The following is a 20,289-nucleotide window of genomic DNA, read 5'->3' on the forward strand; positions in this document are numbered from 1 at the left end:
ACACACAAAACTTTGCCACATTTGGGCCATAGTGGTCTTGCCTTGTGCTGCGGCGCTGCCTCTGCTCCCTCTTTGTGCAGAGTTTCCTCCACTGCCTCGACGCACAGAGCTGCTTTGTAAAGCACTAGCAACAATGCTGTCGGGTGGAATGGAAAACATTATGGACTGCACCAGTGACTCTTCGTACTCCCGCAGTTTACGCTCCCGGTTCAACGTTGGTATGAGCCTTTGTACGCTGTCCCGGTAGCGAGGATCTAGGAGGTGTACACCCAATAATCAGCCGAGACGAGAATGTGGGCGATGCGGCGGTCGTTTCTCAGGCACTGCAGCATGAAATCAACCATGTGCTGCAGACTCCCAACTGTCAAAGAACCGCTGTCCCCTGTTTGAGGCGTGACCTCGGCCTGCTCTGCATCACCCCACCCTCGCTGTACATACTGAGTAGAGGTTTGTGTACCTCCCTCCTCTGGAGAGATGTCTTCCTCCTCCATCGACTCCTCCTCATCCTCCTCACAAAGTGTCCCCTGCCTAGGCCTTTGTGAGGAAACATGTAGCGCAGACTGTCCAGAAGCAGATGGCATTTGGGACTCCTCATCCTCCACCTCTTCCGAAACCTCATCCCTTAGTGCTTGCAGTGTTTGTTGAAGCAGGCAGATAAGGTGGACAGTCATGCTGACTAGTGCATCATCTGCACTCGCCATCCGCGTGGATTCATCGAAGGCACGCAAAAAAAGACAGATGTCCTTCATAGAGGCCCACTCAATGGTGCTGAAGTGTGAACGGCGCACAGTGCGACTTGTTTGCGCCTGATGCAGCTGGTACTCCATGACTGCTGCCTGCTGCTCACACAACCGCTCCAACATATGTAACGTTGAATTCCACCGGGTGGGTAGGTCACATATGATGCGATGTTCCGGAAGGCCAAATCATCGCTGCAGAGCAGCAAGGCGCGATCTTGCCGTGCTGGAACGCCGCAAGTGAGCGCACTCTATGCGGACCTTGTGCAACAGTGCATCAAGATCTGGATAGTCCCTCAGAAAGCTCTGCACGACCAAGTTAAGCACATGTGCCAGACATGGGATGTGTGTGAGGTTGCCTAGGCCAAGAGCTGCCACCAGATTTTGGCCATTGTCACACACTACCAAGCCCGGCTGGAGATTCTCTGGCCCAAACCACACATCGCTCTCCTGCTTGATAGCATTCCAGAGCTCCTGCGCTGTGTGGCTTTGATTCCCCAAAGAAATTAATTTGAGTACAGCCTGTTGACGTTTGGCCACGGCTGTGCTCATATCGGTCGTAACAGGCTCCTGCTCTGCTGTTTCTGAGGAACTTGAGTAGGAGGAGGAGTCTATGTGTACAGACTGGAGTCCTGCAATCCGTGGCGTTGGAAGAACACGTACAGCGCCACTCTCCAGATCTGTACCCGGCTCCACAACATTGACCCAGTGGGCAGTGAGGGAAAGGTATCGTCCCTGTCCATGGTTACTGGTCCACGCATCGGTGGTCAGGTGGACCTTGCTACTAACGGCGTTTAGTAGCGCATGTTTTATTTTGCCCTCAACATGTTTCTGCAGGGCAGGGACGGCTCGCCTGCTGAAATAAAAGCGGCTGGGCACGTTGTATTGGGGGACTGCCAATGCCATTAAGTCCCGGAAGGTGTCAGTGTCCACCAGCCTGAATGACAGCATTTCAACTGCCAGAAGTTTGGCAATGCCAGCATTCAGAGACTGTGCTCGGGGATGGTTTGCCGAGTAAGGGCGCCTTTTATCCCATGCCTGTGCTACCGATGGCTGTGATGGATGGGAACGTGCTGCTATGGGTGGAATCTGACAGGGTCTCCGGACAACAGTGGCAGAGGTTCTTCCTTGGCGATCCTGTGAGGAAGCCGAACCAGCAGTGTGTGAGCTGGAGGAAGAGGCCCCAACATGAACTGAAGAGGTGGTAGGTGGTGCTGTACGTTGGCCTACGTCTTCAGGGTGTCTCTGCAACTCCAACTCGTGCTTGGTGCGCACATGTTTCCACATATTTGTGGTATTGAGGTTGCTGACATTTCTCCCTCTTTTGACTTTCTGATGACACAGCTTGCATTTGACAAAGCAAATGTCATCTGCAACTGTGTCAAAAAAGGACCACGCACTGCAAGTCTTGGGAGCGCCCGTTTTGCCTTTGGAATGAGGAATGCTCCTAACGGGTGCCGAAGTGGAGGGTACAGGCAACCAAGTCTTCCCCCCCCTCTGCCTCCTGTTTTGGCCGGTAGGGGAATCTCTTCCTCCGAGCTGCTCCCACCACCTTCCTGTTCCTCACGCCATGATGGGTCAAGGACCTCATCATCTTCCCTCCCCTCTTCAAACAGCTGCTTCTCCGGGGTTGTCTCGCCAGCACCGTACGCACCAGAAAGTGGCAACTGAGTCTCGTCATCATCTGATGCGTACTGAGGTGTGCTGACCTTAGGCACTGGCCCACTCGCCTCTTCAGATTCAGAGGGACAAAGAAGTTGCGCATCACTGCATACTCCCTCTTCTTCACGTTCAGGAATGCTGCTTGGCTGGCCCCTTCTTTCCAAGCCAACAGATTCCGAGAACAGAAGTAGAGACTGTGATGGCTCCTGTCCATGTCTCTCTGACTGCCTGGGCACTTTGGCAGGTGGTGAAGAGACAGATGGTTGCTCTTCGGTGCTCTGGTCCTGAGAGGCTGTGGAAGTAATTGAAGTCGATGCGTTAGCTGCCATCCATCCGACAACGGCTTCAATTTGTTCCTCCTGCAGCAGTGGGGTACGTTGAGGTCCTACAAAGCTGCGCATAAAGGACTGTTGCCTGCTAAAACTGGGGGATGCTGATCCACTGGTGCCCGCAGCAGGCCCAGAATCCCCACGTCCTCTACCTGCAGAATCCCCACGTCCTCTCCCTGCAGAATCCCCACGTCCTCTCCCTGCTGAAACTCCACACCCACGCCCACGCGCCTTACTCCCTGCCTACTTCATCTTGCCAGACTGCTTAAGATAGGCAGAAAAGTACAAAGGGGGGCCTTAGTGTGCTTATTCCTGAACAGCTGGTTACAGGTACAAGAAACACTAATTTTATGAAGTGTGTGTGTGTGGACTACACTTTAATAGGAGCTGATGTGGCCTACACAAGTTCCAAATGTAGTGTTTGGTGAACTTTTTTTGTGGTTTCTTTGTTGGAAACAAACTCAAAGTATGTGAACAAAGAATTGAAACTGATAGTATCACCAACTTTTTGGAGCTATTACAATGCAGGCAGGTAACCTACAATGCAAAAGATGAGGCTCCAAAAAAATTGGGTAATACTAATCTGGCTGCGCCGGCAGGGCACAAGCCAGAAAAAAGGCTCCTCTATCTACTCCTATATAGTGTTTGCAACCAACCAATGTTGATGGATACGGATGGATGCACCACTAATAGGAGAAGAAAAAATGAGCTGCACTCAAAGACAAATATGTGTGAGGCAGTGACGCACGTTGAGCGTCCTACAACCAGACGTAGCTGCAGGACACTCTACTCTGCGTGAGCTGCACTCACACACAGTCAGAGACCTCTCAGACAGCCGTGAACAGTGCAGCTAAGTGGGCACTGGCACTGACAGGCTGCAGAAAGGCTCCACTGTGTACTCCTATATAGTGTTTGCAACCACCATAGATGGAGACAGATGGATGCACACTAATAGAAGAAAAAATGAGCTGCAATAAAAGAAAAATGTGTGAGGCAGTGACACGCTGAGCGTCCTACAACCAGACGTAGCTGCAGGACACACTACTCAGCGTGAGCTGCACTCACACACAGTCAGAGACCTCTCAGACAGCCGTGAACAGTGCAGCAAAGTGGACACTAGCACTGAAAGGCTGCAGAAAGGCTCCGCTGTCTACTACTAGTGTTTGCAACCAACGTATGTGGATACGGATGGAAGCACACTAGATTGAAATTATGTAAAAAATGCAGCTCAAAAATTAAAAAGATGTATGAGGCAGCAGTGAGGCACGCTGGGCAGCCTACAACCTGACGTGGCTGCAGGACCCACTCCACAGCGTGAGCTGCACTCACACAGCCCTTGCAGACAGCTGTGAACACTGCTGCTAGGGCAAAGAAGGCTACAGTGGTGGTTTATGTAGCCTGGGTAAAGCACTAGATGTTTGGTGGAATCGCTATTTCTAACTGTCCCTCACAGTCTTCTACAGCAGCCTGTCCCTAACTGAATTCACAGCAGAGTGAACCAGAAATGGCGGCTGCGGTGGCTTTTATAGTGCATCATGACATCATTTCGGCAGCCAATCACAGCCATGCCAATAGTTAACATGCCTACATGCCTAACAGGATGTGCCCACACTTCGGAGGATTCCCATTGGCTTAATCAAAGCAAGCAGGCTCATAGCATGATGGGAACTTCCGATTCCGATTCCGGTATCCGATATGACAAAAGTATCGGAAGTCAGTATCGGAATTCCGATACCGCTAATATCGGCCGATACCCGATACTTGCGGTATCGGAATGCTCAACACTAGTGGACAGCCATTTTCAGGTCTCTCCAGAGATGCTCAATTGGGTTTAGGTCAGGGCTCTTGCTTGGCTAGTCAAGAATGGTCACAGAGTTGTTCTGAAACCACTCCTTTGTAATTTTAGCTGTGTGCTTAGGGTCATTGTCTTGTTGGAAGGTAAAACTTCGGCCAAGTTTGAGGTCCAGAGCACTCTAGAAGAAGTTTTCATCCAGGATATCTCTGTATTTGGCCTCATTTATGTTTTCTTCAATTGCAACCAGTCGTCCTGTCCCTGCAGCTGAAAAACATCCCCATAGCCTGATGCTGCCACCACTGTGTTTCACTGCTGGGAATTGTATTGGGCAGGTGATGAACAGTGCCTGGTTTTCTCCACACATACCGCTTAGAATTATCACCAAAAGTTCTATCTTCATCTCATCTGACCAGAGAATCTTATTTCTCATAATCTGAAAGTCCTTCATGTGTTTTTTAGCAAACTCTATGCGGGCTTTCATATGTCTGGCACTGAGGAGAGCCTTCTGTCAAACCACTGTATCATAAAGGCCTGACTGGTGGAGGGTTGCAGTGATAGTTGATTTTGTGGAACTTTTTCCCATCTCCCTACTGCATCTTTGGAGCTCAGCCACAGTGATCTTGGAGTTCTTCTTTACCTCTCTCACCAAGGCTCTTCTCTCACGATTGCTCAGTTTGGCTGGATGGCCAGTTCTAGGAAGACTTCTGGTGTTCCAACATTCTTCCATTTAAGGATTATGGAGGCCACTGTGCTCTTAGGAACTTTGAGTATTGCAGAAATTCTTTTGTAACCTTGTACAGATCTGTGCGTTGTCACAATTCTGTATCTGAGCTCATTGGCCAGTTCCTTTGACCTCATGATTCTCATTTGGTCTGACATGCATTGTGAGCTGTGAGGTCTTATGTATACAGGTGTGTGCCTTTACAAATCAAGTCCTATCAGTTTAATTAAACATAGCTGGACTCCAGTGAAGGAGTAGAACCATCTCAAGGAGAATCACAAGGAAATGGACAGCATGTGACTTAAATATGAGTGTCTGAGCAAAGGGTCTGAATACTTATGACTCTGTGATATTTCAGTTTTTCTTTTTTTAATAAATTTGCAAACAAATCTACATTTCTTTTTTTTTTTCAGTCAAGATGGGGTGCAGAGTGTACATTAATGAGAAAAAAATTAACTTTTTTGAATTTACCAAATGGCTGCAATGAAGCAAAGAGTGAAAAATGTAAAGGGGTCTGAATAATTTCCGTACCCACTGTATTTTGAGGACTGCATCCATTTAGTGGGTCTGGGTAAGGGGCCTGGTCTAAAGTCTGGATTTATTGAGGGGATCAAGATCTGCTTAGAAAGTTTGGTCTGAGGTCTGTATTAATTTTGGGTTGTAGTCTGGGATTTTATCTGGTCTGTTTTATTTTGGGATCTGATCAGAATTCAACTTCAATATTCAGATCTCTTATGGGGTCTGATCACTCTCCTGCCCAAATTCTGCACTTTCTGCTTAGGCTATGTTCACGCATTTTTTAAAATATTTTTTATGCAAATTTTCAGCTGTGTTTTACAGTACCAGCAAAGTCTATGAGATTTCAGAAATCTCATGCACACAGCATCAGTATTTTGTGCAATACCTTGGTCTTTTCCAAATGCAGCATGTCACGTCTTTCAGAGTATTTTAAGCATTTTTCACCCATTGAAAGCAATGAGTGGTGAAAAAATGCTGATGATAAAGAGTCACATTTTTTTATGCACTAAACTTTATCTGCATGCACAAGAGACAAATGTACCCTGACAAAAACGCAGCAAAAAAAACTACACCAAAAAAGCATAAAAAAATGCAACAAAAACTAAGCAAAACCTGCTTTTTTTGAGGCACGTTTCTTAGGCTGGTTTCACACTTGCGTTTTTTTGCAATGGTTTTTAGTGCAAAAAAACGCATGCGTTTTTTCCCCCTATCTTTTACATGGGTGCCACATGAAGTGGTCGCACTCATCGAGTTGAAAGTAATTCACGGGTTTATTGACACATACATCACATGTCGGGCCGGGGGAGTGACATAAGGAGTGCAAAAAGGCTGACAACGGCCGTTTCGTGCTACTCGATCGCTTCAACGGGTCCCTCGATGAGTGCGACCATTTCTTCATGTGGATTCTGAGGATCGTCTATTTTCAGGTCAAACGCCCGAGTTCACCTGCTGTCTGCTTCCTGCATACCGCACATCTTCTGGGAATTTACGGTAACTGCGGTGCCATCCACGTTTTTTCTTGATTGTTGCTTTTACATGGGTGCGCATACACATGCGTTTGTACGTGTTTGTATGCACATGCGTTTTTTTGTAGTGTGCGCTCAGGCACACAAAATGCATCCTGTTGCATTTTTTGTGCGTCCGACTTGCCCCAAAAAAACGCAATGTGTTTTTTTACAGCAAAACACCCTTTATAGTCTTTGGGTGCGCATACGAACGCATTGTAATGCGCACGTATGCGCAAAAAAAGCATGCGTTTTTAAAAAAAAGCGCACCAAAACCCGCAAAAAAAATGCACACAAACGCATGATGCGTTTTCTTCATGCGTTTGTGTGCACAAAAAAACGCACAGCAAAAAAAAAGCAAGTGTGAAAGTAGCCTAGGTGCCAAGACAGCAGGTTTTGCCTTTGGAAAAAAACGCAGCAAAAACGTGTGAACATAGCCTTATGTGGGTTTTAGCTTGTGTTGTAACATTGTTTATGTTTTTCTATCCTCTCTTCCCAGATTTCAATCCTGAACCTTAATATTGGAAGCAGCACTTCATAGCGACAGGGCAACTACTAAGTAGTGGAGAAGACCACGTCAGTGCAAACATATACTTAGTTGGATCTAAAAAGTTATTCACATTTTGGAAACCAATGGTAACCACATTTTTATCAATCAGCCAGTGATTTGTCTAAAATGCTTTATCTCACCTGCTCTGCCAAGCTAACCACACTGGCAAAACTACTGACTCATAGTTTCCCAGAATCACTGAAGGTAAGAGAATGGATATGGTATGGCTTCTATATCTAGCTGACACTAATCCACTTTTTCTGATCCCGTCCTGTTTATATGTATTATGCAGGTACATGGCGCAGTACATCATATCATCTGCAATAACCCCTTCCGACTTCAAGTGCTTGTGGACAAATGGCCAGAATATACTTCTGTAATATGTCGCCCTCCACTGGAGGTGAGTGGGTACAACCATGACCCATCAAATCAGAGATCGTGGCTTGTTCTCAGGTTGAGTATTTTCAGAGTTTTTTCTGTGCGTTTTCGTGCTCAAAGAACATTTTACAGTGTCAACATAATGAATGTCAAAATGTTATCCACATGCTACATTTTTTGCGCTTGCATTTTAAAACCATCAGTGCGTTTTGCAAACCTGTAGCATGTCAATTGTATCAGCATTTTTCTCCCTTTATTGTTTCATAATAAATCTTTTAGTATTACTTATTTTTTCCTTTTCCAGGAAATGATAGATGCCATGGACCCTTACACGAACACCTATTTTCTCTTCAGCAAAGATCCACAGAACCTTAGCCAAATGCTTGAAGAACCAAGCACTGTAAACTGGAAGCAGAAGCTACAGATACAAGGTAATAATGCTGATCTCAAAGGTGTATCCCCATCTATGATTGCTAGGGGTCCAGTGGAATTGCCAGTGGTCCTGAGTACTTGGCTACTATTTTTATGGCAGTCCCTTTGAGCATGAATGAGTCTGATGGTGAATGTGCGCTTTTCTACTCCATTCAAAATGTGGTACAGATCCTGACTCTCAGGGTTACAGACCCCAGATTGATGGGGGTCCCAGCGATCAGAAAGTTATTCCCTAGCTTAGAACTAGGGAATAATGGTTTTTTTAAATTAATAGTTCTTTAACCCTTTAAGGACTGAGCCACTCTGTAAGTTAAAGAGGTGTCCAAACACGAAATTCAAAATTTTTACTGAAGCTAGTCTGTGCTGCATTGTAATATACAACACTCCTATACATTTTGTTATTTGCTTCTTACCTTTTGTTCCTCCTGAATTTCACTACACCCATTCCCTGCACCCAGTGTGTTTACATCTGGCTCCACCAGATCAGGCAGCTCCCTGGGCTTTTTCTTCTAAGATCACAGCCAGAGATAGCCCCACACCTGGCCTCAGTTTCCAACTCCGCGCTCTGCCCGACTTCCGCACACTTATTGGCTGATAGTATCTGCCCCAGTACTGGCTTCTGTCATTTATTCCTGCACTGGGGCATTTATAGAGCAGCAGTCCTCGTCCTCATCTTTGGTTGTTCATCTCCACTGACTCACATCACATCCACAGTGGTGATAGAGAGCCGTCACATGTCCCCCACATTACCCCTGACATAGGACTACTGTGAAGAGTCTATAGTAATGTGTGTGTATATATATCGACAGTATAAATGTTATAACAAAGCAGTCGGGTGACCCGAGACCAGAGGCTCCTTCACTGTCAGCAACACTAGGGTGCACCTTAGTTTTTCCTATTCCCCAAGATACCTTTGAAGGTGAAGATGCTGGGGCCGCTCTCTTGCCTTATCTCCTGAATCAACCCTTTGTCTGTTCCCTTCCCCCACCCAGGGAATAGGGGAGCTGCTGTGCACCGCAGTACACTAACATGACGAACAACGCAAAACGAACAAGGGGTAACTGAAAATACCAGGCATACAAATATTCACTCACATATTAAACAGAGGAATGCACCGGGGAGTGGAAGATGGGGAAAAAGCAAAAGAGACGACGGATAATGCAGCCCCCAGCTGTCAGCTTTAGCTTGGCTGGTTGTCAAAAATGTGGGTAAGGCTACTTTCACACTAGCGTCGTGTGACGTACGTCGCAATGCGCCATTTTGGAGAAAAAACACATCCTGCAAAGTTGCCCGCATGATGCATTTTTTCTCCATAGACTTGCCATAGACTGGCCACACGTCGCATCCATCGTGCGACGGATGCGTTGTGTTTTGGCGGCCGCGACGCACAAAAAAAGTTACATGTAACTTTTTTTGAGCGTCGTGTCCGCCATTTTCGACCGCGCATGCGCTGCCGAAACTCCGCCCCCTCCTCCCTGGACATTACAATGGGGCAGCAGATACGTTGAAAAACTGCATCCGCTGCCCCCATTGTGCAAATCTTTCACAACGTGCGTCAGCCCGACGCATTGCGACGGGCCCGTACTGACGCTAGTGTGAAAGTAGCCTTACACACTTTTAATTGTTTATTTACGTTATTGAACAAACAGCATGGGTACCCTTCTATTCTTGATAACCAGCCTTGCTAAAGCTGACTGCTGAGAGCTGCAGCTGGCAGTTTTGCCTGGCTGGTTATCAAAAATACAGGGGAACCCAAGTCAGTTTTTTTTTTAAATTGTTTATTTATAGCACAATTGAAGGGTGAATTTATGCCTCTTTTCCTGTGGTCTGCCCCTAATTTTAGCTGTTTTGGCAGCTTTGTGGCCCCCTTGAAGGTGTTTTCTATATATGTGTCATATTAGACATGGACCTTTACCATAGGGCCAATTGTAATCTTCTATCAAAACCTACTTTAGAGGGTAGGATACGTAGAAAGATCAGTATAGTAGTTGAAGATGTGTTATAAATAAGCATGTTGTCTCATAAAATGGCGGAAATTGAGCAGTGAAGGACACTCACTTAAAGATACTCTCTAATCTTTTCCTGGATTTCAGCTCCAGGAAGAGAAATCATATATAATACTGGGAAAGAAGTGAGCACGTTGGAGATAGTAGCCCAGTATGTGAGCGCATGTCTCAGGCTGCGAGAAAGAGAACCATGATATGCCATGGACTTCCATAGCCGCAACCCTGTATGTGCCCACATCCATCATTCCTACAGTTCCTACCCATCATCCCCACAGTCCCTATCCCCATTCCTCACTGTACACTTGCTTTGGCAAAACTTATGTGAATTTGGTCCTGCCCATGTAAGGGGAGGCCAGGAATGTAGTCATGGCCAGAGACACAGAAGCATCTGTGTCACGACCTTCCCTCACAGAAAACTGTATTCCTCTGCTCAGCATACCTGCGTCTTCAGGTTCAGGTCCCCCTTGGCGCTTCCCAGGCGGCGACGGCCCTTCTTTCAGACAACCCCCAGTAATGGAGACAAACTCCAGAATAAGTTGATCATTTTCTTTACTTAGAACTTCACACATTATATCCACAGTTGGCACATCATGGAATTCACATTCAACTTTACTTGCTTCCTCAGCTTTCTCTACTTTGCTGGCACTTCTGTACGGCACACGTCCGGACCGGACCATCTTAGACTGCTTCCCAGCTTCTTCTTGGCCTAACCTCGCCATGATGACAATTCCTTCTGCCTGTTTCGCCCCAGACTCGAAATCATCAGCCACCCGGTTTGGTTGCCTATGGAAAAGCATCCGACCCGCCTGTACCAGTCCCTGCGAAGCTCCAACTTCCTTCTGTTCCTTTCTCCAACCAACTCCCACCATAAAGGCGTCTGTCCAGGCTATGAATCGCCACATCTTCTTACTGTACTGGCCCACTGCAATGATGCCCAGTGGCCAAGGATAACGCGGGCTGCCGCTACTTGACGTTGCGTGGCTGCCGAGTCGTCCTGGGCCTATAGCCCATGTGGACACTTCGGGCACCCTGGTCCCGTCTGACTAACTTCCCTTCTGCTCTAACCTTAACTCTCGGCAGCCCCTCCTACACTTAACCCTATACTATCTAGTTACTGTTCTGTATACTAGAGTGCCCCTCTAGTGTTCAACTGAGAGCACTACGCTTTCCCTATACTGTACACCAAACATAATAAACATTATCACACTATATACAATGAAGAACAAGGAGACAAAGCAATGGTAATACCCAGAAGGGGTAGCAGTACCATATCATATATGAGGTAGTACATGTAACATGTAGCAATACCAGTAAGCAAACAGTCATAAATACAACAATGAACATTATTAACTTAACCCCTTTACACCAATACAGCTTCTTTGAATTAGAATTGAATTTGATCATGATATGGCATAGATATGTGATACAGAGCTAGATTGATAGAGCGATAGATACAGTATATACATACATAGATATGGGATATGTAGATAGCTACATAGATACATAGATTTGGGATAGATGGATAGATAGATAGATAGATAGATAGATAGGTAGACTGACAAGCAAAAGGGTATATCATGATCCAGGCCGGGTTTTGTTTTGTCTCTCCTTTCCCGGTCTGGTCATGTCAGGGGTTTATTTTTTGCCTCGTTCCTGTGTCAGGTACTATATATCTGTGCAGCAACCAGTGTACAGTGCCAGTTATATTGCTTACCTTCGGCGTGTGTAGCTGGCTCTGGTGAGTTCCTGATTTGTCCTGCTGTGTACATCTGACCTACCCATGTCTGTTTACCTCCCTTCTCCCTGCCCCTTATCTCTCTGTGTGTTTGGATTCCTCGGTATTTGACTTTGACTCCTCCCTGACTTGATTTGTCTCTCCCTTCTGATACCTCTGCTTCTGACCAGTACTGACCTGTTGCTCTCTCCTGACACAGTGTTTCGGAGTTCCACTTTGTACTATGTATTCTCTGGTTATGACTTTGCTCTCTGACTATTCTGTTACCACCTAGTGGTTGTTTCGCTGTGTTACTGCTGGTCTGCTTTTGAGCTGATATTCAACTCTCTCTCATCTCTGCTGCCATCTAGAGGAGTTGGTGTACTCTGTTTAACCCTCCGTATCAAAGCGTGACATTATAACTGGCCACACATTTTTTTTTCTCTTTCCTCTCTCTCGCTATGGATCTGCTTTGAACTCTTGCGGATCAGATGTCAAATTTGACCCAAATGATGCAAGATTTGTCAGTGGAACATAGAGCCCTTGCCACTTCCCATAACCAATTTCAGAGGGAACTTACTGAGGCTGTTAAATCTTTTTAAAGTTCCATGACACAATCAGCCTTTACACTATCCTGTCTTACAGTCAGGCTCCCAGATACTTTCTCCGCAGAGAAGAAATTTCATACATTCAGAGAGTTGTAAGTTATTTTTCTCCCTTAGACCCAGATCCTCAGGAGATAAGAGTCAACGGGTGGGGATAATCATTACTTACACTCCGGGAGGGTCCTCAAACTTGGGCTTTTTCTTTACATCCTACTGGCCCTGAACATGTCTGTGGATAGGTTCTTTGAAGTTTTAGAACTGATTTTTGATGAACCATACTGGGTCAGGGTGGCAGAGGACACGATCATGGGTCTCTCCCACGGTAAACTCACTGCTGAGTGGTATTGTTCTGAGTTTAGTGGGTAGTCCCCCGAGGTGTACTGGAATGACTTAAGATGCCAGTTCAGGAGAGGACTTTCGGATTATCTCAAGGACGCTCTAGCTCTCCATCTGCCACCCAGTTCTTTGGAGGAGGCCATGACCCAGGTCATTTGCATGGACCAGAGATTGGGGAGAGAGGAGTAATCCAGTCATAGATTCCAGTATATCCTGCCAAATCTGAGGTTATGCCATATACAGAACCAATGGAGGTTGGGGCCATTAATCTCAAGGGAAAGGAGAGGAAGCGGCGATGTGAAGGGAGATTATGCTTTTGTTGTAGACATCCAGGACATTGGAAGGAGGACTGCCCCTGTTGCCCACCGACTAACAAGCTGCCAAGTCTGGGTGATTGTTGAGGAGGTCACCCAAACTCTTAGGTACCATTTTCCTCATTTCAAAGAATTCTGTTAAATGTGGAACTTTGTTGTGGAGATGGTTACGTACCTACTAAAGCTTTTGTGGACTGTGGGTCATCCATGAACTTTATTGACTCTAGTTTGGTGTCCAAGAGTAAGTTAAGGACAGTTAGGCTAAAGACTCCCATTAATTTCATTTCTATTGATAAGACCGTTGACTCAAAATGTGGTTAAATTTGTCTGAGGAATTCCTCCTCAAGGTGGGTTCCTTGTGTAAGGGGGTGAGATATAATGTCTTTCATGCTCCCCTTCCCTCCGATTGTCTTCCAGTTCTTAATGTTTACAGATGTGTTTTATGATAATTGTCTGCAGTACTGCTACATGTATAACTATGTATTACTGCTGATTGTTTTTGGTATTGCCACATGAATGTGTTACCATTTTATATATAACTAATATATTGCCTGGTATTCCTGTATTTTAGTATTGCAGATGTTATATGCCTTTTGTACATGTGCAGTTAGGGAAAGTTAGTGCATCCTTTCTTGGGACATTAGAGGAGGGCCCTCTTAGTACATAGTCTCCCCATAAACCGGGTACACTAGTGGGGCCTGTTAGGATGTTTATAGAGGGTTATTTGTAGGAGGGGCTGCTTAGAGTTAAGGTTAGTGCTGAAGAGTGGTTTAATCAGATGGGGCCAGGGTGCCCAAGTGTCCACATGGGCTATTTGCCCGGACAGCTCGGCAGCTACGTAACGTTAAGTCGTTATAGCCCACGTTACCCACGACCACTGCGGGTCCTAGCAGTTGGCCAGTACATGAAAAGGAAGATGTGGCGTCAGATCGCCTGAGCCAATGCTTTAAGGGCAGAAGTTGGCTGGAATAAGGAAATAAAGGGAGTTGGAGCTTCGACGAGATCGGTACAGATGGGCCGGATGCTTTACCAGTGGCCACCAAACGTAGTGTCTGATGAATTTGGGTCTGGGGCGAAACAGGCTGAAGGCTGAAGCAAGGTCAGGCCAGGAAGGCACTGGGAAGCAGTCTAGGGCAGTCTGGTCTGGGCTTGTACTGCACAGAACTGACAGCAAGCAAGGGAAAGATGAGGAAGCAAGCCATTGTTATAATGTACGAACTGTGGATATAATGTGCAAAATCCTAAGAAGAAAGTGTTAACGTTGACTCGGACTGTGTCTCCATTGATGGGGGTTGTCTAGAAGAGGGACTGTTTTGGCCTGGGAAGTGCCCGGGTGAAGCTGAATCTGGAGATGCAGGTATGCCGAGAAGAAGAGTGCTATTTCATGTAGGGGAAGGACTAGACAAAGCTGCTACAATAATACAGGTGACGACTACAGTCCTATTCCTCCCTTACACCAGGAACAAATTTCATTTTACGTTCTGGATAACATTCCAGCGGGACTGGTGTTGGGATTCCCCTGGTTACAGCTGCATAATCCTGTTATTGACTGGGAATCTTGTGATACTGTTAAATGGGGTCCTATCTGTTCTAATAGTTGTCTTTCTGCTGTTCTAGTGTCTTCCGTTAATCTGGAAGGTATTCTGGTGTACCTGAAATATTTTGGAGACGTGTTTTCCAAAAAAGAGGCTGAGGTCTTGCCACCACAACACCCCTATGACTGTACTATTAATCTGATTCCGGGTGCTAAATTGCACAAGGCCCGTTTGTATAATCTTTCTGGCTCAGAACGCACCGCTATCTGTGAAAGTTTACGCAAAGGTCTGTTTCACCTGTGGCTGCTGGATTCTTTTTTGTTAAAAAGAAAGATGGTGGTTTACACCCTTGCCTCGATTTTCAGGAATTAAATAAAATTACGGCGAGAAATACCTACCTCCTCCCGCTCATTCCTGATCTTTACAACCAATTATCGGGGATTAAGTGGATTTCCAATTTGGATCTCAGGTGAGCATATAACCTTATCCGCATTCAGAAAGGGGATGAGTGGAAAACGGCATTTTTCACCTCTGAGGTTTGTTTGAAAATCTAGTCATGCCATTTGGTCTCATGAACGCACCTGTGGTGTTTCAAAACTTCATTAAAGATGTGTTTTCTGATTCATTGGGCGCTTTATGGTTGTATATCTGGATGACTCTTATTTTTTCACCTGACAAAGAATCGCACGTAGGTCATTTACGTGTGGTTCTTCATAGGTTACGGGACAACTCCCTGTTTGCTAAACCTGAGAAGCGTTCATTTTGTGTCTAAGAGCTTTCCTTTCGGGATTCATCCCTTCTGCCAATGGGTTTCGTATGGACCCTGGAAAAATACAGGTCATTGTTAATTGAGTGCAACCGAGAGACCTTAAGGGTCTTCAGCGTTTTTTGGGTTTCACCAATTATTATCTCAAATTTATCAAGGGGTTGTCTCAGGTTGTTTACCCCTTCATGACCGGAGCTTTTTTTTCAGTTTTGCGTTTTCATATTTTGCTCCCCTTCTTTCCAGAATCATAACTTTTTTATTTTTCCGTCAATATGTCCATGTGAGGGCTTATTTTTTGTCGGACGAGTTGTACTTTTGAATTACATCATTGGCTTTAGCATGTTGTGTACTCGAAAACGGGAAAAATGGGAATTTCAAGTGTGGTGAAGTTGCAAAAAAATTGCAATCCCACACTAGTTTTTTGTTTGGCTTTTTTGCTAGGTTCACTAAATGCTGAAACTGACCTGCCATTATGATTCTCCAGGTCATTACGAATTCATAGACACCAAAAATGTCTATGTTCTTTTTTATCTAAGTGGTGAAAAAAATTCCAAAGTTTCCTTAAAATAAAAAGCGCAATTTTCAGAGACCCGTAGCATCTCCATTTTTCGTGATCTGGGTTGGGTGAGAGCTTTTTTTTTGTGCCCCGAGATGACGTTTTTATTGATACCACTTTTGTGCAGATACATACTTTTGATCGCCCGTTATTGTATTTAAATGCAAAGTTGCAGCGACCAAAAAACGTAGTTCTTGCGTTTCAATTTTTTTCTCGCTACGCCGTTTAGCGATCAGGTTAATCCTTTTTTCTTATTGATAGATCGGGTGATTCTGAACGCGGAGATACCAAATATGTGTATGTTTGATTTTTTTATTGTTTTATTTTGAATGAGGTGAAAGAGGGGTGATTTAAACTTTAATATTTTTTTATTTTTTTAAAACTATTTTTCTTTAACTTTTGGCATGCTTCAATAGCCTCCATGGGAGGCTAGAAGCTGCCACAACTTGATCGGCTCTGCTACATAGAGGCAGTGCTCAGATCGCTTCTATGTAGCAGAATTACTGCATTGCTATGAGTGCCGACCACAGGGTGGCGCTCATAGCAATCCAGCATTAACAACCATAGAGGTCTCAAAAAGACCTCTGGTTGTTATACCGACGAACCGATGACCCCCGATCATGTGACGGCCAGAAGAAGGCACTTAATTCCGCTGTCAGAGTTTGACAGCGGCATTTAACTAGTTAATAGGCACGGGTGGATCGCGATTCCACCCGCACCTATTGCGGACACATGTCAGCTGTTCAAAACAGCTGACATATCCCGGCTTTGATGTGTGCTCACCGCCGGAACCCACATCATAGTGGGAGTCCTCCATTGGATGTACTATCCCATACAATGGCAATAAGGGGTTAAGCCACTCACCTATCTCACTCGTAAGAGGGCTGATCTTAAATTCTGGTCGCCTCTGGCAGTTGAAGTATTTTCAGCATTAAAGAAGTGTTTTATGTTTGCTCTTGTGTTGGTTCAGCCCGATCCGTCAGAACCATTCATTGTAGAGGTGGACACATCGGAGGTGGGAGTAGGGGTGGTGTTGTCTCAGGGACCCGTCACTTTGACTAATTTAAGACCATGTGCTTTTTTTCTCCAAAAAAATATTCTCCTGCACAGAGTAATTACAATGTCGGTAATCGGGAGTTGTTGGCCATAAAATTGGCTTTTGAAGAATGGAGGCATTTTTTGGAGGGGGCTGTTCATCGGATCATGTTGATTACAGACCACAAGAACCTGTCTTACATTGAGTCTGCCAAATGTTTAACTCCTAGACAGGCTAGGTGGTCACTTTTTTTTTCACATTTTCATTTTTCTATCATCTCTCGGCCCGGTTCCAAGAATGTCAAGGCTGACGTCTTATCTGGCAGCTTGGATCCGATATCACCTCCCGAACTTCCTTCCTCCATTCTTCAGCACAGGGTGATCGTTGCAGGGGTGTCCTCTGAATTAGATCTTGAAATTCGTGAGGCTCAATCTCTTGCTCCGCCGTCATTGCCTGATAACAAGCTCTTCGTCCTAGTTCAGTATCGGTTGAGGGTTCTCCGGGAGTTCCATGACTCTGCTCCCAGTGGGTACCCGGGGGTCTCGGCCATCCGAAGAGATAATGCGAGACTGTTTTGGTGGTCCTCAATGTCTTCTGATATCGCCGTGTTTGTGTCTGCTTGTGATACGTGTGCTCGTGCTTAAGTCTCCAATTGCCGGGCGGGCGGGAATTGGTGCCATTTCCAATTCCGGATAGACCTTGGACTCATTTGTCCATGGATTTTATCACTGATATCCCTCTTTCCAATGGCAAGACAGTGGTCTGGGTAGTGGTTGATAGGTTTAGCAAACAAGCACACTTTGTTTCCTTGGCAGGACTACCTAACACTGAGACACTATCTAAATTGTTTATTGAGCACATTGTACGGTTGCATGGTATGCCTCTGAATGTGGTGTCTGACAGAGGGGTGCAATTTGTATCTACGTTTTGGAGGGCATTTTGCAAAAGTTTGGATATTAGTTTGACTTTCTCCTCTGCCCACCATCCCGAGACCAACGGTCAGACAGACAGGACCAATCAGTCTCTGGAACAGATTTTGCGGTGTCTCGCCACGTCTCAGTAAGGTTGATTGTTGTAATCAGTCCACTGGCACCTCTCCGTTTTTCTGTAAGTACAGAGTTCACCCCCATTTTGGTGAATTTTCCAGGTTGGATTCAGGGTGTCCAGGGGCTGATTTGGAAGTTCAACGGTTGAGGGAGGGTTGGAGGGAGGTACAGAGGAACTTTAAGGTGGCCCAGAGCAGACAAACGTTTGGCTGGTAAGCGTCGATCTGTAGGACCTAAGTTTCTGGTAAGAGATAAAGTGTGGTTGTCTACCAAGAACATTCGTCTGAAACTTCCTTCCATTAAAGAGAAGGTGCCATCCAAAAAAAAATTTTTCAGCAATTGAAAAAATGTGAAGAATTAATGTTTACATTTTCTTAAAAAATATTATCATGTTTTTAATTTTGTAAAATATGAAAAATAATTTTAAAAAGTTTGGCATTTTCACTTGTTAACACTAGGGGGAGCAGCTACTGAAATTTGGGACAAAAACCTAGTGTACAACTAGCTCACATTACTGCACTGCAGTAATTATGGGCGGAATCTGCTGACATGGGTGTGATGTCACTCCTCTCCTCCCCTTCTGGGTGTTTGCTAAGAGAAAAGAGAGGATGACATTTAGGAACACAGTGAGCAGCCATTTTGATGGGGCCTGCAAGCAAAGTCTGGATCAGAACAGGCCATCAATCAGCAGAAATGCTTCCTGGATTTCTGTGGAGCAGACAAGCAGACGGTCCATCCATGTGTATAAAACACAGCGCTCTATGTACAATCCCTGGCACCGAACAGGGTGCCCCCCATATACCAGCACACTGCTCTCCTGAAATACTCTGTGCTACTGTCACCCTGCTCCTTCCACCATATATCAGGCCCCTGTCGCCTCGCTTTCACACATCGCCAGGACGGGATTTGAGGAGAGGAATGGGGTCTTCGGTCACCGAGGATGGCAGGCATCAAGGATTCTGGGAGTAGGGTGACAGCAGCACAGAGTATTTCAGGAGAGCAGTGTGCTGGTCTATGGGGGGCACAGAGGGAGATATATGGTGGAGGAGCAGGGTGACCGCAGCACGGAGTATTTCAGGAGAGCAGTATCACATGGGATAGGATTAGATACACGGCTCAGCAGTCAGTATCACACAGGATAGGATTAGATACACGGCTCAGCAGTCAGTAGAACACAGATTAGACACATGGCTCAGCAGTCAGTATCACACAGGATAGGATTAGATACACAGCTCAGCAAACAGTATCACACAGGATAGGATTAGATACTCGGCTCAGCAGTCAGTATCACACAGGATAGGATTAGATACACGGCTCAGCAGACAGTATCACACAGGATAGGATTAGATACACAGCTCAGCAGACAGTATCACACAGGATAGGATTAGATACACAGCTCAGCAGACAGTATCACACAGGATAGGATTAGATACTCGGCTCAGCAGTCAGTATCACACAGGATAGGATTAGATACACGGCTCAGCAGACAGTATCACACAGGATAGGATTAGATACATAGCTCAGCAGACAGTATCACACACGAGAGGATTAGACACACGGCTCAGCAGTCAGTATCACACAGGATAGGATTAGATACACGGCTCAGCAGACAGTATCACACAGGATAGGATTAGATACATAGCTCAGCAGACAGTATCACACACAAGAGGATTAGACACACGGCTCAGCAAACAGTATCACACAGGATAGGATTAGATACACGGCTCAGCACGCAGTATCACACAGGAGAGGATTAGATGTCCAGCAGATTGCCAAGTGTTTTGAAACAGCAGGGAGCAGCTCCTCCTATGTTTTGCAAGAGCAGGGGCAGCAGCTGGTCAGGTGTTTTGGAAAGAGCAGCTCGGTCTCCAGGAGCTCGTCCTGGTTCCTCTCCTACAGCTGGTATGTGCAGAGTGAACATCCAAGCCGTTATGGTGGAACAGTACAGCATCCAGGGCTTGCAATAGAGTGTAAATGAAGCTAAAAGAAAAGCACTGGGCTCTAATAAAATGGCGCTTGGCCACACCTACAGCTGTGAATTGAGCTGCCCACAGTGGCGTGGCCAGTTCACTCCTGATGCAGCTGCAATGAAAGAGATAGGGTCGGCAGCCGACTATTGTCTCTTATGCCCAGGGACTGCCATAAATGAAAAACCTCAGAATAAATGTATAGGGACCAAAGAATTTTTTAAAACCAGGAAAGAAAAAGGGAGCCCTAAAAATAAACCTTTAATGGATAATCCTAAAAA

The 20,289-nt window shown here is 45.7% G+C and overlaps 1 protein-coding gene across 1 annotated transcript in view; it reads left to right on the forward strand.

The window, feature by feature from the left end:
• The window catches only part of LOC141100084 (glycine N-acyltransferase-like), a 56,944-nt gene that overhangs the window by 20,255 nt on the left and 16,400 nt on the right, over positions 1-20,289 (forward strand). The window contains exons 2-4 of the mRNA XM_073588290.1: positions 7,267-7,521; positions 7,610-7,717; positions 8,000-8,126. Of these exons, the coding sequence (XP_073444391.1) occupies positions 7,444-7,521; positions 7,610-7,717; positions 8,000-8,126 (313 nt within the window). The 5' untranslated portion in view covers positions 7,267-7,443. The remainder of the gene's footprint in view (positions 1-7,266; positions 7,522-7,609; positions 7,718-7,999; positions 8,127-20,289) is intronic.

This window comes from Dendrobates tinctorius, unplaced genomic scaffold (assembly GCF_039654945.1).
Source record: "Dendrobates tinctorius isolate UK_male_01 unplaced genomic scaffold, ASM3965494v1 ptg000103l, whole genome shotgun sequence".
Taxonomy (NCBI): Eukaryota; Metazoa; Chordata; class Amphibia; order Anura; family Dendrobatidae; genus Dendrobates; species Dendrobates tinctorius.